Source organism: Astyanax mexicanus, chromosome 20, assembly GCF_023375975.1.
Source record: "Astyanax mexicanus isolate ESR-SI-001 chromosome 20, AstMex3_surface, whole genome shotgun sequence".
Classification (NCBI taxonomy): domain Eukaryota; kingdom Metazoa; phylum Chordata; class Actinopteri; order Characiformes; family Acestrorhamphidae; genus Astyanax; species Astyanax mexicanus.
The window spans coordinates 23,341,752-23,357,132 of NC_064427.1; the positions used below are offsets into that span (position 1 = coordinate 23,341,752).

At 40.5% G+C, this 15,381-nt stretch overlaps 1 protein-coding gene across 3 annotated transcripts in view; it reads right to left on the reverse strand.

Moving 5' to 3' along the window:
- vldlr (very low density lipoprotein receptor) overlaps positions 1-15,381 on the reverse strand; it is a 40,497-nt gene that overhangs the window by 12,027 nt on the left and 13,089 nt on the right. For all 3 annotated transcript variants that reach the window (XM_022681221.2, XM_022681219.2, XM_022681220.2), the window contains exons 4-13: positions 10,636-10,758; positions 8,589-8,960; positions 7,042-7,164; positions 5,208-5,330; positions 3,415-3,534; positions 3,016-3,141; positions 1,201-1,372; positions 823-1,044; positions 382-500; positions 142-281 (exon numbers count right to left, since the gene is read on the reverse strand). In XM_022681221.2, the coding sequence (XP_022536942.2) occupies positions 142-281; positions 382-500; positions 823-1,044; positions 1,201-1,372; positions 3,016-3,141; positions 3,415-3,534; positions 5,208-5,330; positions 7,042-7,164; positions 8,589-8,960; positions 10,636-10,758 (1,640 nt within the window). The remainder of the gene's footprint in view (positions 1-141; positions 282-381; positions 501-822; positions 1,045-1,200; positions 1,373-3,015; positions 3,142-3,414; positions 3,535-5,207; positions 5,331-7,041; positions 7,165-8,588; positions 8,961-10,635; positions 10,759-15,381) is intronic.

The following is a 15,381-nucleotide window of genomic DNA, read 5'->3' on the forward strand; positions in this document are numbered from 1 at the left end:
ACTTATAAAAAAAAAAAAAAAAAAAACTTGCCTTGAAACTTGAAAAAAACTGTTACGATGATGCACAGAACTAAAGCAGTACCAATCTGCCTAAATTATATTAGAGAACATAGTCAAATCTATAGCAGCATATTCCCTTACCTCAAACACAGTGAGGGCGAAGGGGTGGGCCAGGTAATCCTGGGACTGCAGGACTTTTCTCCGATTATCTCCATTCAGGTCCACGCTGCAGAGTGTGTGTAGCTTAGAGTCCACCCAGTACAGTCTGCTTTTAATCAGATCTGGAACAGAAACAGCTTAGATCAGCACCAGTTTTAAAACAAACCAAAAAAAATCCAAACAACCATGAAGGCAATTAGCTGCTATGGGTAACTAACTCACCAAGAGTGATTCCATTGGGCCACTGAATGTCCGTCTCAACCAGGACTTGTCGGTCTACCCCGTTCATCCCGGACTTCTCGATTTTGGCCGGCTCTCCCCAATCAGACCAGTAAAGAAACCTAAGAAACAGCACTTTTGTGAATTTTACACACTTTTAAGAATAATCATATTATATTGTGACAGAGAAGGTCTAGGAGTATGCAAATCATCCGTCACTGACTGATTTTCTGACTATTTACTACAGAGTACATTACACAAACTGGCAAATTTACTTTTTCAGACCTTTGAAAGGTGAGTTTTTCAGTGGCTTGTACATTGTTTGTATTAATACTGGATTCATATCACATCAACTAAAATGAACTATAAATAAATAAAATATATAATTTGGCCATATCATCCAGTCTAACTTATATTGTAATATATTTTAAAGACTATAAATACCCAGACAGTGGATCCACAGCAATGGAAGCTGGTTCTTTCAAGTTGCGGTCAAACAGAACTTTCTGCTTCGTGCCATTGAAATTGGCCACCACTATGGTCTTGCTGCCCAGGTCTGACCAGTAGATGTTCTTGTAGATCCAGTCCACTGCTATCCCCACAGGCATCTGAACATTATCAATTACTTTGGTGTAGCCTACATCCTCCCGCTTGTCCAGGACTGTGCTGTAGAATGCAAATGAATAAGAAAAATCAAGAGTCAGCTAATTAATTAATTTAAGTTCATTAAAACCAATAAAAACAGTCGCTATGGCAAAACTAAACCCAACAGCACCCAGCCTGATTTGGTTAACAAAACTGCTGGGTCACAGCCCTCAGTACCTGAAGATGGCTTTCTGTCCAAGATCTGCCCAGAAGATCCTCTGCTGGGTGAAGTCTGCATCTAGAGCCACAGTGTTCCTCAGCTGTTCCACGATCTGTGTGTACTCCCGCCGCTCCAGCCCCAGCTTCCTGATGTCCCTCCGGTTAGTGAAGATCAGACACGGCTCTTTGCCTACAGAGCAGGAGACAGAGAGACACCTTATGAAGGTAAAGTCTACTTATGAATGGTTTAATTACATGCTGATGCAAAATCAGAACAGCACAAATGTGAAGTCTCTGCTAAATGAGTTCGTTTGGAGAAATACATCTTTACAAGTAAAGACTTGTGCAGGGTTCTGGCTACATTTTAGAAGTCAAATTAAATTAAATTTAAGACCTTTTTAAGATCTCAAAAAAATAATTACATTTATAAATTCTTTGGAAGAAAATGATTTATTGTACTGGAAGTAAAAACTTTAATAAATAGCATACTTTTAGGCTGCATAATTTTAGTCTTAGTCAAGACTTATTTTGACCTTTCAGTTATCTAGCTCGCCGTTAACGTTAGCCAGCTCACCGATGAAGTCAATGTGTTAGCATGTTAGCTAGCTAACTCGCCGCTAATGTCAGCAAGCTCTCTGCTAACCTTAGCTAGCTCTCTGCTAACCTTAGCTAGCTCTCTGCTAAGCTTAGCTAGCTCTCTGCTAAGCTTAGCTAGCTCTCTGCTAAGCTTAGCTAGCTCTCTGCTAAGCTTAGCTAGCTTTGGCTAATGTTAGCTATTTTGCAGCTAATTTGCAGCTGGTTAGCTAGTGCGCCACTAAGGTTAGCTCTCTCCCCAGTAACAATAGCTAGCTCTCCGCTAACATTAGTATATGCTATCCCACTGGCATTTAACGCACAGTCTAAAATGTAACACCTACAGCAAACTTACAGCAAATATAAGACAATTTAAGACCTTTATTATCCGGATTTCAATTTAAGACATTTTAAGACTTTAAGAACGTGCAGGAACCCTGTGGTTTCAAACTGTGGTTCATTTTGTATTTTTTAATCCCTGGCTGCTAGATAGCAGTCTTGCACTCCAGTCTTCATATCTTTAGCTGTGATTGGATAAAAAAAAAAACTTACTGTAGAGACCCTTTTTGCTGTTTTGAAGTTTCTAACTACAACCAATATATTTAAGCTACTGTTGTTTTGTTTCCTCTTTTATAATGATGCTCAAAAAACACACAAACTACTTTACGGAGAATCTAAACAATTGCGGAGCATCCACCTTAATATTTTTCTTGAGTAATTTCTTTTTTATTTTTAATTTGTTGTATACCATGTTCATATCTGAATTAAATTTTATTCTTCAATTCTGTGATTGTGTTTTTTGCATTGTGGAATGAATTGTTTTTTTTTTTTTCCCCAGATATTTACATTCTGTATAGAATCAGTCACTGATGTTTATTACAGCATGCATTACATGAATTATGAAATGCATTTACCAGACGTTTGTAGATGGACATCCATTGTAGGCATTTTCTGTAGCTTTTATTTTGTTCATATAGACATCAGAATTACATTCCATCGATTAAAATTAAGAAATATATTGTGATATTTATATTTGAAACTTAATTTATTTTAATATTCAAGAAGTCACCAAATTGTGCCTAATTAATCCAGACCTACAGAATCAGAAGAAGTGGACACCCTTACTGTCCACTATTACAACAAAAGACTTAAAAAACTAATTAGAGTAAATTAATTAGCATGGGCTCAAAGCCAAACAGAGAAAACTCACACACTGGATCCAGAGCAACTTTTAGATCAGTTCCTTATACTTATACCTACCTACTGCTTTACACACTCCTGTAGCTGCGTCCATCAGATAGCCGCTGTGGCACTCGCACTTGTATCCTCCTTTCAGGTTGATGCAGATCTGACTACAGATGCCAGGGTTTAAGCACTCGTTGATATCTGCAGGGGAGGTGGAAACAGTACAGAAACTGCATGAATGACTTCTAAAAGAAAACTTTGGCGTTAAAAAACATGCAGCAACTTTATTTCACGCAACAGAAGCCGTACGCAGTGATGCAGGCGACTGTAAATGAGAAAGTACCGCACCAAAACCATCAGAAACAAAACCTCCTCCAAACCCATTTTCAGCTCCACTGACACCCAGACTTAAATCTGTTTTCTCAGTCATTAGTCCATATAACTTTTACGCTCACACAAACTCAACATACACACCTCCGCAGGTCTTGCGATCGATGAGCTGGAGCCCCGGGGTGCAGTCGCACTCGTAGCCGATCACCATGTCGCGGCAGATATGCGAGCAGCCGCCGTTGTTGAGCAGGCACTCGTTCAGATCTGAAATGAAAAGCAGGCAGGTGTCTCACGCCAACGGAATATCAATACCAGCACCTGGCAGGAGGCTGCCCGACCCACAGAACAGGAAATACACGCTGATCAATATTCTAGAGGTAGCGGAGGTGGGTGACGGGAGGAAAACAGACCGACTGGAGAAACAGAACCGTGTCCTTGAACTGCTCCACTATAATGAGTCATAAAGCAAGCCAGTCAATATGTGTGTCTCACTGCTTGCTCCCGCGACCACAAGGTCACAACCACAAACACAAGAACAGATTAATTCCTGAAGCTGAGGTAATCAATTATTGTGCCTGGGGTCAACATTCAGCTCTATTTGGTGATTTTTGTCTTTAAAACAGCCACAAACATATAGAAGAAAAAACAAATCACAAAGAATAGCATCTTGTATGTAGTAAGAAAATCCCATGTTTTTTGTCATTTGGAGCATAAAGCCCTATCTGGACGGGATACGTTTCTAAGGGGTTCCTGGGATAATTTTCTCGTTCATATGGGGGTCCTCTGTGATTTTATTCCCGTCCAGAACGACAATGTATGTGTTTTTCTCAGACGTCCACTGAGAAAATTACAGGCTGAATTACCTACTGTTTTTCGCTGAACTCCTTGGTCCTCCAGTAATTTTAGTTCGGAGTTTCATCACCTTGTGTTTACTAAAATAGCTATTTGTCCACTTTGGGCATGGTTTTTCAATGGAGATCCACGTAAACAAAACAGAGTGGAAATAGAGGAGCTACTGAACGTGATGTCATGTGATCGAGAAAGCCAGAAAACTCACTGGTCCTCCTGTTTATACAAAGCAAAGGCTTAAGGCAATTTTAAAGTCTATATTCATCTAAAATTGGTGAAGTGTTTTTTAAAACACATTAAACCAGGCAATTAAGTTGTAGATGTGAATCTGTATAAATTAGGTCTGTCAATGTTAAAGCATTAACACCAAGTTTGACTCCAACTTCCATTGTAATCTTCTGCAACCCCGCCCAAGGTTTTTTTTTTCCTGGAGCGGTATGCTTATGGTAAGGATGTGATCTGGTCTCAATCTGATCCAGCTATCAAATATACTTCTTTTTAATTGACCTAAACTGCTGATAAGGTGCAGTTTAATCTGATATTATCCAGATTATAATATACTGCTATGAACAAAGGCTGTCTCTGCTGCTCCATGCTGTTTACACACTGTGGTTTGTGCAGTGTTCACAGCTCGCAGCCGCAACAGTCTGTTTACTACATCCGTACTGCTTGGCCGATTGAAAACACTGTTCTGTGTTAAAGTAGCTTCACGCTGCACAGATATATGCGCTGGAATACAGAATCTTCACTATATTTACTTTCTTCAAGTAGGCCAAGGAAAAGACTTTGACAATGAAGCAAGATGACCCTTTATAATACACTTTCTTCATACACTAGCAGTATTGGCTGGTGTCCCAGTTGTGTCTAGGATATGCATCACCCAGTACAGGCTCAAGCCCCACTGCGATACATTTACAGTAAATACAAATGTTTAAGTAAGGGCCCATTCATATTCTCTATTGGTGCTCAATGTTGCAGAACTCTGCTCAAGCAGGAAGCTGATCTTGGATCAGCGTTGCTCTTTGTACTCATTTATTACATTCCTGCTAATATAAAAAAAATCTAGAAAGTGTAATCCAGTAACTCACTGCATTCTTTGATTGGTTCATCGCTCCAGTCTGGGCAGTCCCGGGCCTTGTTGCACACTTTGTGCATGTCGATACACTCTCCACTCCGACACTTGAACTTGTCAGGGCCGTTGCATTGGGTCACTAACCAAAAAAAAAAAAAAAAAAAAAAAAGGTAACATTACTATAAATTATGTTATATTATACAAACATGCATACAGCTCTGGAAAAACAAAAAGATAGCACTTAAATGATGAGTTTCTTTGATTTTTCCAAATTGAAAACCTCTGGAATATAATCAATATAATCAAGAGGAAGATGGATGATCACAGACCAGCAAACCAAAGAGAACTGCTTGATTATTTGCACCAGGAATAAAGGCATAAAGTTATCCAAAAGCAGTGTGTAAGACTGGTGGAGGAGAACATGCCAAGATGCACGAAAACTATGATTAAAAAACAGGGTTATTCCACCAAAAATTGATTTCTGAACTCTTAAAACTTTATGAATATGAACTTGTTTTCTTTGCATTATTTGAGGTCTGAAAGCTCTGCATCTTGTTTGTTATTTCAGCCATTTCTTATTTTCTGCAAATAAATGCAGAATATTTGGAATTTGGGAGAAATGTTGTCCTAATTTTACTCAAAACAAACCTATAAATAGCAAAATCAGAAACTGATTCAGAAACTGTGCTCTCAATTTTTTCCAGAGCTTTATATGTTAATTCTAAACTTAACAGTAGTGAACTTAGTGTGTGCCCACAGTACCGCTATCACTATACATTGCGTTCTATAATTCACAGCATCAGTGTATCAGTATTTTGTTCCACAGCTGCTAAATAAAACCATTAATACCTCACAAGCTCTGTAAAATAATTAAACTTCAGGTAAAATCATTAATTGATGTTCACATGTCTGGATTAAAATCACGTGTTAAAATGTTGACAGCACTACTATTTACACCTCAAAACAACTTAAAATTCTTAAACACATTCCCTGGCACCTTTCAACAAAATCACAAGAGACAAAACAAAAGCGGCAGGCCACATGCCAGGCCCACGACTTGGATGGAAGCCTGTTCTTTGTCCTTAAGCTCACTATACGATTCTACACTACTATTTCAGGGAGTGAATCCTGAAAGCCTGTTGGTATTTGACTAATTTCCATTACAGAACTTCTGAAATAACCTGATTGAACTGCATGGAGTAACAGATTTGACCCAATTCTACGCCACATCCAGTATACACACGAGGCCATCGTGATATACTAGTGCATCTCAAAAAACTAGAATATCAATGAAAAGTTACTCTTTCAGTAATTCAGTTCAAAATGTGAAACTCGTCTATTATATAGATGTATTACACAGAGTGATCTATTTTTAATGATTATTTCTTTTATAGTTGTTGATTATGGCTTACAACCAATGAAAACCCAAAAATCATTGTCTCAGAAAATTATTATATAAGACCAACTGCTACTTTTGGCAGTGTGGGCAGTGTGCCAAGTCCTGCTGGAAAATGAAATCCTCATCTGCACTGACTTTGGACTGGATAATAAAACACAGTGGACCAACGCCAGCAGATGACATCACTGATTGTGGAAATTTTAGATTAGACCTCAAGCAGTTTGGACTGTGTCTCTCCACTCTCCCTCCAGACTCTGATCCCTTGATTTCCAAAGGAAATGTACAATTTACTGATGGTCAGTGATGGTAGATCCATTTTGAACTGAATTACTTAGTTATATTAAAATTTTTGAGATGCACTAGTATATGATCATGCCACACTAATCACAGTAAAAGCTGCAGATATTGAGAATTCAGACAGCGGAAACGACTGGGGCTGCAGCACACTCACAGTTTTTGCAGTTGACTTCGTCCGTGCCGTCGGTGCAGTCTCTGATACCGTTGCACTGCCGGCTGCCATGGATACAGCTGCCGTCTTCACACTTGAACTGGTCAGGTCGGCAGGAGCGAGCCGCTGAAGAGGAAAACGGAAAAACAAAGAACTAGGAATGACCTTACAGCTCATAATATGCCAGAGAGCTGACCTCTTACAGAACGCACCAAACACAGATATAACTCCTAATCCTCTCAGCAGGCCACAATCAAGCCACTGTTTTGCCAAAGCAAAGCTACAGCAAATTTTCATTCATACCACACAGAACATCTATCTGATAGACCCATTAGGAGCAATGATTAATGTGAAATAAGAACCGAGTTTCATGGTAAATAATTGGCTCAAATGCAGCAGTAGCAAGGAACTTCACTGAAGGCTCTTATTATTTGCTAATAAAATCATTTTAAAAGTTAAATCTTCATTCTAACAGTGCAATTACAGACATTAGCGCTTCTACAGTTGAGCTCTAATGCTGCTGAGAGTCAGCAGTTAAAAAATAAATAAAAAGGTTTATGGTTTCAGCATTGAACAGCAGAACAGTTCTAATCCAATTATGATCCAATCTAAATCCAATGTGTGAAAATTCATTATTCCAGGACCATTAGAGAGTTCTGACCATGCCATCAGCATATGATAAAATGGGAGAATAAGTTAAGGTAGGAGAATTCTGGAAACATTGGCCTGAAAAGAAAGAAGAGAGAAAAGAGAGAAATGTGATTGGGAGGTGTTGGATTAGCAAATATTGGGGATAACCTTTCAGTATGATCTGTTAATACCAATCAATCAAGGGAAGGCAAATTTGGTTATGCATCTCAGAGAACCTGAGCACTCCTGTGCAGAACTTCAATGTTAATTTCAAAGTGGAAACAAACCAAAGCAATAAGAGCTCAATCACTGTGGACACAACTATTTTAGCTTTATGACATTGCTGCTGCATTTTTAATCATAGATAAACATGGGCTGCACAATTAGTATTGTTTTTTGTGATAAGTGGTGTTGGTTTGCTCGTCTGTGTTTTGATACACACTGTACTACGCTGAGTAATGGACTCTCGAGAGAGGTATCCAGAGGTATCATGTAAATAGTCTTTTATTCTACTGCCTCCATGAGGCGTGTTAATTTTACACATTCTACAAATATGAGTTTGGCTTACTTGACTAAGTAGAGCCTGCACACAGAGCTGAGAACACTGTCTTTAACGAGCACCTGCGATCGTGCACTATGGTAGTATGAGAAACTTCAGCTTCCTGTGACTTTTATGCCTCTATGTTAAGCCTCTCTGCTGTAATACTTTACTCATGAATGTGAGCATACTGGCATATTTTATGGCATATTTTGACTGGGCAATGTAGCTGTATTGGACAGTTCACAAAGCATTGTCTTTATTAAAGTTAGTGGATAAAGGATAAATTGCGAGAAGATCATTTGGGAATATTAAAACCATAACTTATCAGACCAGAAATTTTATATAAACCCATTTGAACACATTTTAAAAAGCTACTTACGACAGTTCTTCTCATCGCTGCCATCTTTGCAGTCAGCATCTCCATCACAGCGCCACTTGCGGTGGATGCACTCTCCCGACCCGCACAGGATCTCACTGACTGAACACTTGGCTGGTGGCGTGGGGTTCCGCCCACAGCGCAGAGGCGACTCGTCCGAATGGTCCTGGCAGTCCGGGTCGTCGTCGCAAACCCAGCCTGAGGGAATACAGGTGGCATTTCCACACTGGAACTCGTTGGGGCCGCAGGAGGAGGGGGCGCAGTCCTGCTCGTCACTGCCGTCGCCACAGTCGTCCTCACCGTTACACACAAAGTTCTGCGAGATGCAGCGGCCGCTGCTGCAGGTGAACTCCAGAAGAGCGCAGGTGACGTTACCTGAAACAGGAGTGAGACTCAGGGTCACATCTGGCTTTAGGTTTGCACACACACAGCGTTAGGGTGGGCAGAGGTAGCCCCAGCTGTACAAACTAAATTAATAATGGGGTGGCAGGTTTAGTGAGTGTGTGTCAGGGGTGTAACATTGGTGACATTCCCATACGCATTCTCAGATACCTTACTGAATGAGGAAAGTCCACTAATTATTGTACAAATGGAACAAAGAAATCCTTCTAACAGAAACAGGATTTAACTTTAAAGAAACCAAAAAAAAAAAAAAAAAAAACACAACTTGATACCCAACTGGTAGTATTCACTGACTGTTTTTGGGAAATTAAAGGATTTTAAGGAGCAGTAAAGCCACACCACTGAAGTACAACATTCTACAGGAGTTTCAGTTTTGGGGGCTGGAGCAGTATTAAAATTAGCTGCTAACTGCCATTTTCTTGTTCAGAGGGGAGCATTATCGGCCTGTATCCTGCTGCTAACCCCTGCTAGCACTGCTGGAGCAGTATTAGCAATTAGCCTAGTGCTGGAGAAATTTGGGGATCTAAGCTTGCTGTAAATAAATGAAAGCTCTTTACTCACCAAATAAGCAGTTTTCAGGAGAGAAATCTGTTCTATTACAGTTTTGTTTACTTAGCATAGCCTTACTTAACTTAGTTAACTTTTTTTTACATATATAATTTTATTTCAAATTTTTCCCCATTTTCTCCCCAATTTACACAGCCAATTACCCAACCCACTCATTAGGACTCCCCCTATCACTAGTAATGCCCCAACACACCTGGAGGGTGAAGACTAGCACATGCTTCCTCTGATACATGTGAAGTCAGCCACTGCTTCTTTTCAAGCTGCTGATGCAGCGTTGCCGAGAAGCCAGCGCGCTCGGAGGAAAGCGCAGCGACTCGGTTCCGGTACATCAGCTCACAGACGCCCTGTGCTGCAGACATCACCCTAGGAGTGATGTGGGGAGAGAGTGCCATCTACCCACCCGGAGGGAGCAGGGCCAATTTTGCTCCCTGAGCGCAGGAAGCTTGATGGCAAAGCGGCATGAGCTGGGGGTTCGAACCTGCGATCTTCTGCTCATAGTGGCAGCGATCACTGGACCACTCGGCGCCCTGACTTAGTTAACTTAACATAGTTAGCTAACCTGCTAAATTAGAAGTTCCTTATCGTGTCTTACAATGTGCCCTATACTCCACTGCATCTTAAGTATGAAAATAGACTATAAAATAGACCTTCATTGATAGTGCACCTTATAATAGGGTGTGCATTAAAGTGCAAAAAATACAGTACCTTTCATTTCATTTCAAGAAGAAGAAAAAAAAAAAAAAAAAAAAAGACAGATGCCCTAATAAAAAAATGTTCCCCATATAGGGTACTACCCAAAAAAACGAACTAATGCTAGTCACAAGAAATATTATTGAACTCATTATCCGTCTTTCACAGAAACCCTCACATATGTCTTCCTCCAAAAGCTCCTACCCAGACACAACTTGCTTCCAGTTTCCCAGCCCAGGCTGACTCACCCTCTGCCATGTGATGCAACTAATGCCCTGACTTACATGCAGCAAACACCCCAGGGCTAGGCAGTGTAAGCAGTATTTCCACCACAGATCTTACAGGCAGTTCATTCATCGCAAGTGTCAGCAGCATCAGGCCTGTGACTCACCGCAGTTCATCTCGTCCTCGCCGTTGTCACAGTCACTCTCGCCGTCGCACTTCCAGAAGACAGGAATACATGGAGTGGATCCGACACCACAGCTGAACTCGTTCATACGACAGGTCCGAGTGTCTAAGGAAAGCAGAGAGTAGAAAGTTAGAGAAAGATCATTTTTGAATGATCTTCAGTTTAATAAAAACAGAAAATAGCCTGAAAACTTCCGATTAGCCTTATTAGAAAATGATTCAGCAACATTTGCACTCATGGTCATATACAGTTGTGGTCAAAAGTTTACATACACTTGTAAAAAAACATAATGTTATGGCTGTCTTGAGTTTTCAATAAGTTCTACAACTCTTATTTTTCTGTGATAGAGTGATCGGAACACATACATGTTTGTCACAAAAAACAGTCATAAAATTTGGTTCTTTCATAAATTTATTATGGGTCTGCTGAAAATGTCACCAAATCTGCTGGGTCAAAAATATACATACAGCAACATTAGTATTTGGTTACATGTCCCTTGGCCATTTTCACAGATCTAAAGTGCTGCCACAACGATTGGGAGATCATTCAATGGTTTGAATCCTGGTCATGCAGCTTGCAATCAGCTGCCGGAGCCAAGAGAGAGGGTAGATGGTGCTCTCTTTGATGGAATCCGAGGGCCTAAGAACACTGAAAGTGCACAGATAGTTGATTAAAATGTATTAAAATTTTAATAAAATTAGGCAATGATATGTCGACTGACGAGCACAAACTAATACGTAGGATAGGGGAACAAGCTGCATAATTAATTCAGTGGAAAAGCAAGAATATTGTAGCTACTGTGAGCTTCGAGTTTGTTAACGAGCTTGTGTAAAAATAGCAAAGATTTTTGTATGGGGAACTTTATGGCCCCATCACTAGCATTGTAAGCCTGTTGGGAGCATCGACTAAAAGCAATGCATTTCGCAATGCTGGGAATAAACAGAGGTGAACTATTAAACAAAAGTTTGTACTCGTTATCATGTTTCACTACAGCCCAATTCACACTGGATTTCTCCTTTAAGCCTGTCAATTTATAGTACAGCAGAAGTGCAGCGTGTGTAGTACAGTAGTAGTAGTATTAGGACACACCCAAAGAATGATTTATGACTACAGGTTACAGGTTGCCGTGTCAGAATGTCTCTTCAAAAAGAAAGCACAAGCTCAGCCTGAAGCAAACATGTCCTACATAATATCCAACTTCCCCACAGTGATAAAGATGAAAAGGAGTGTGTTGTGGAAATGCTGCCGCACTGTTGAAACACGGCTCACGTCTTGACGAAAGTTACATATTTACACATAGCCGCAAAGTTTGCTAAAGGTCACCTTCTCAGGCCCGAGATTCACAGAGTCACAGCCAACCAGAAAAGCAATTCCTCATACACACCCTCCTCAGCAGACTGAGGACTGAGCTCTGCCGCTCGCTGTCCATTCAAAAAGCTCTCAACTCGCTCAACACGCTTACAGAGGGCCTCCAACGTGCAGGCAGACGCACACACAGACACGCCGCATTTCCATTTATTACCTCAGTAACTTTCCAACAGCTGCTCAAACAAGGATTGATAAGGAGGCTGGCCATGCGGGCAGCATGCACTGCATATAAAAATACCCCACTGACACGGTCAGACTGTGAGGAATGTGTCACCTCAGTTCAAAGCACAGGAACCATACCACAAACCTGAAAGAAGACATCTGAGAGAGCACCTGATAGTGTTTATAATAACTTGCATGTTTAAAGCTTAAAATCACATGATATTTTTTTTCCCCTACAATATGTATTGCGATATTAAACAATGCATGACCCATGAGGTCACCAGTCACCAGAGCTCTCAAAACCCGAGGAAAACAGCAAAAAAAACTGTAATCTGCCCTTTAATCAGGCATTTAATTTTTTTTTTTTTAAGGTAAATAAAAACATTTTTCTTGGATTAAAAGACTGAACTAAGCTGTAACTGGAAATATCTGCACAAAACTGTGCTGGACCTCCATGTGGATGGAGGCCATGCGGTTACCTCGTGTTTACTCCATATTACGCACTTGAAATGCAGCACTGTGCAGTGCAGTGCATAGCCTTATTACAATTTTTTGGCATTTCTGCACATAGCCCATAAGCTCAACATAAAAAAAAAAAAAAAAAAAAAATCATATTTTGTTTAGAAATTGTTTTCTACTCTTAAACCATGTTAAATTAGATTGCATTAAAGGAAAGTCATTCAGACATCATTCCTGTAGCCTAATTTATCAATGTTTAGGCCTGTGGATAATTTTAACAGATTTAGCTCATTTAAACAGCACAAAAACGTTTTTAAAAAGCCCAGATTTAACACTCTACTTACTTTAAAAAAAAAAAAAAAAAAAAATCTGGTTTAAATTGGGCTCGGGCAGAACGTGAACGGGCTTGGGCTGGGTCAGGTTGAATATTTTGTCTCGATCCAAGCTCTAATGCAGGGGTCGGCAATTAGGTTTGGCCGTGGGCCAGATATTTCCAAGCCATTACGTGGCGGGCCACAAAAAAAAACATTGTTTTGTAAAATGAAGTGTAATGGGATGGAGTGCTACAGACTAGTAGCTCTCCAGCCCAGAGGGTTGTTGAACCCAGTTGCAGAACAGTTGATCTCAAAGCAGAGTAACGGTCTAATACACACGAGAATGGGGGAAACTAAAGTCACGCCGAGCGCAACAGAGAGAAAAGGGAGGAACATAAACAAAAGCTCACTAGTGAAGCACTTTTTCATGTTTTTCATTATCGTTTATTATAGTTCAAACAACCTCACAGGCCAGATGTTTCATGCATGCTGCCCACATTTGGGCCGCAGGCTGCCTATTGAGGACCCCTGCTTTAATGCTTGGTACTTCACATTCCACATCACCTACAATCTCTGAAATGAGAAAAAAAATTTGGTAGGGATTCATTAAGTGCCTTGTATCAGTTCTAAAGGACGATGCGCTCTGGGGATTCTGAAGGAGAAGTGGAAAGTAACAGGACCTGATGCACTGATAGATCTGCAGCCATCCCCATAAACCACACAGCTGCTGAGGGGACATCTGCACCGTGACGCATGTGGAAGCGCAGGCTTTAAATGTGCCGACAGCAGATGAGAGGCTCGAGGGAGATGAAGCTATGCAAAAAACACAGAATTCTAGATGGCTTTCCTCTCACATTTTTCCTGATTCTCAGTTTCCGTCGCACCCTCGGACATCAGTGACTGATGCTGAACAAAAAGCCTGGTTCACACAGGGGATTTCAGCTATTAACTAATGGAATGTGCTCCCATCTGCAGTAACCAGCCCGTCACACACGCACTGAACCGCTGGCCTTGACTGCATCACTACTGCAGTGATTTATTACCAATCCAACAAAATGGCTGAGCGTGTCAACAGGCTGAACACTGAATTAAAAGCTTGGGTGACATTCCAATAACATGCTGAAGAATGTGATTGTGGATAACCACCAGTGTTGGGAGTAACGGCGTTAAAACTAACGGCGTTACTAACGCCGTTACTTTTTTTCAGTAACGAGTAATCTAACTAACTACTATGACTGTAACTATAATGCCGTTACCATTTCCGACACCCCGTTACTGCACGTTACTTTAGCAGCTCTATGAACTTTTTTTTTTTACTTCGCTTTGCCCTGGTTAACCCCTCCTCTGTCCGGTGAACTTGAGCTTCTGGCCGCTGTGCCTGTGGTTTGGCGTGGTGAAGTGAGGCACAATTGTGACGATTTGCGTGCTCTAATCAATTCAGTGATTGCCGTGGACAACCCAAGTTCCGAATTAAGGACGTTAAGCTCTTTTTAGCTGCTCCGGTTTTTGTGGTGCTGCTGCTTTCTCTTTTAGAGCTTAGATTCTCTGCCCGAATCCCACCTGACCTGAGGACAGACCCGAAATCAGGCTCCTATTTTTATTTTATATAAAGCTCTGGTGTGATAATCACAATGTTGCTAAGTAACCAATTATTATTGTTCACTAAAGCGAACGAAATAGCGAAAACTGAAAGTGAAAAACATTTGTGTTAACTGAATCTAATAAAAACGGTAATTAAAAGGAAAAACATAACTATCTCGAACTGTATTTTGTGTTTATAAAACTAACTAAAACGAACTGAAATTACTGATAGAATACCCTCATTTTTGTGTTTAATTTATTTATAAGCGCTGTTGTACAGCGGAGTTGTACAGCGGGAGTTGTTGTGCCGAGCGCGCGGCACCTCGTGGTCCGTTAGTTCTTGTGTAAAGCGCCCGCGCTAGCAAGCCCACCCTAAAATGAACAGAAAAAATAAAAACAAAATAAAATTAAACTATAATAAAAATGAAAAATGTAATCACGTAGCTCTGGGCGCACGTGAACGCCTCCGAGTTTGACTTGCAGCATTGTATGTAGCTGTTCTTAAAAATCATTTAAATTAAATAATAGTTCTATGCTTCTATGTTACAGTGTTAATTAACATAATTCTGATTATATTTCGCTCATTCAATCAGCCCGAAAACAGACAGTTTATGGGGCGGATCGGGTCGGGCTCATAATGACAGTTTATGGTTCGGGCTTGGGCAGAATGTGCACGGGCTCCGGCTGGGTCGGATTTTTTGGGCACGATCTAAGCTCTATTCTCTTTTGGTGAAGCTGTTATATTAATACCATTTTAACGGGCATTAAATTGTTGTTTTTGTCCATTATTTTTTTTTTATATATACATATTTCTTTTGAGTGTGGCTTGGTTTGTTAAATTTCA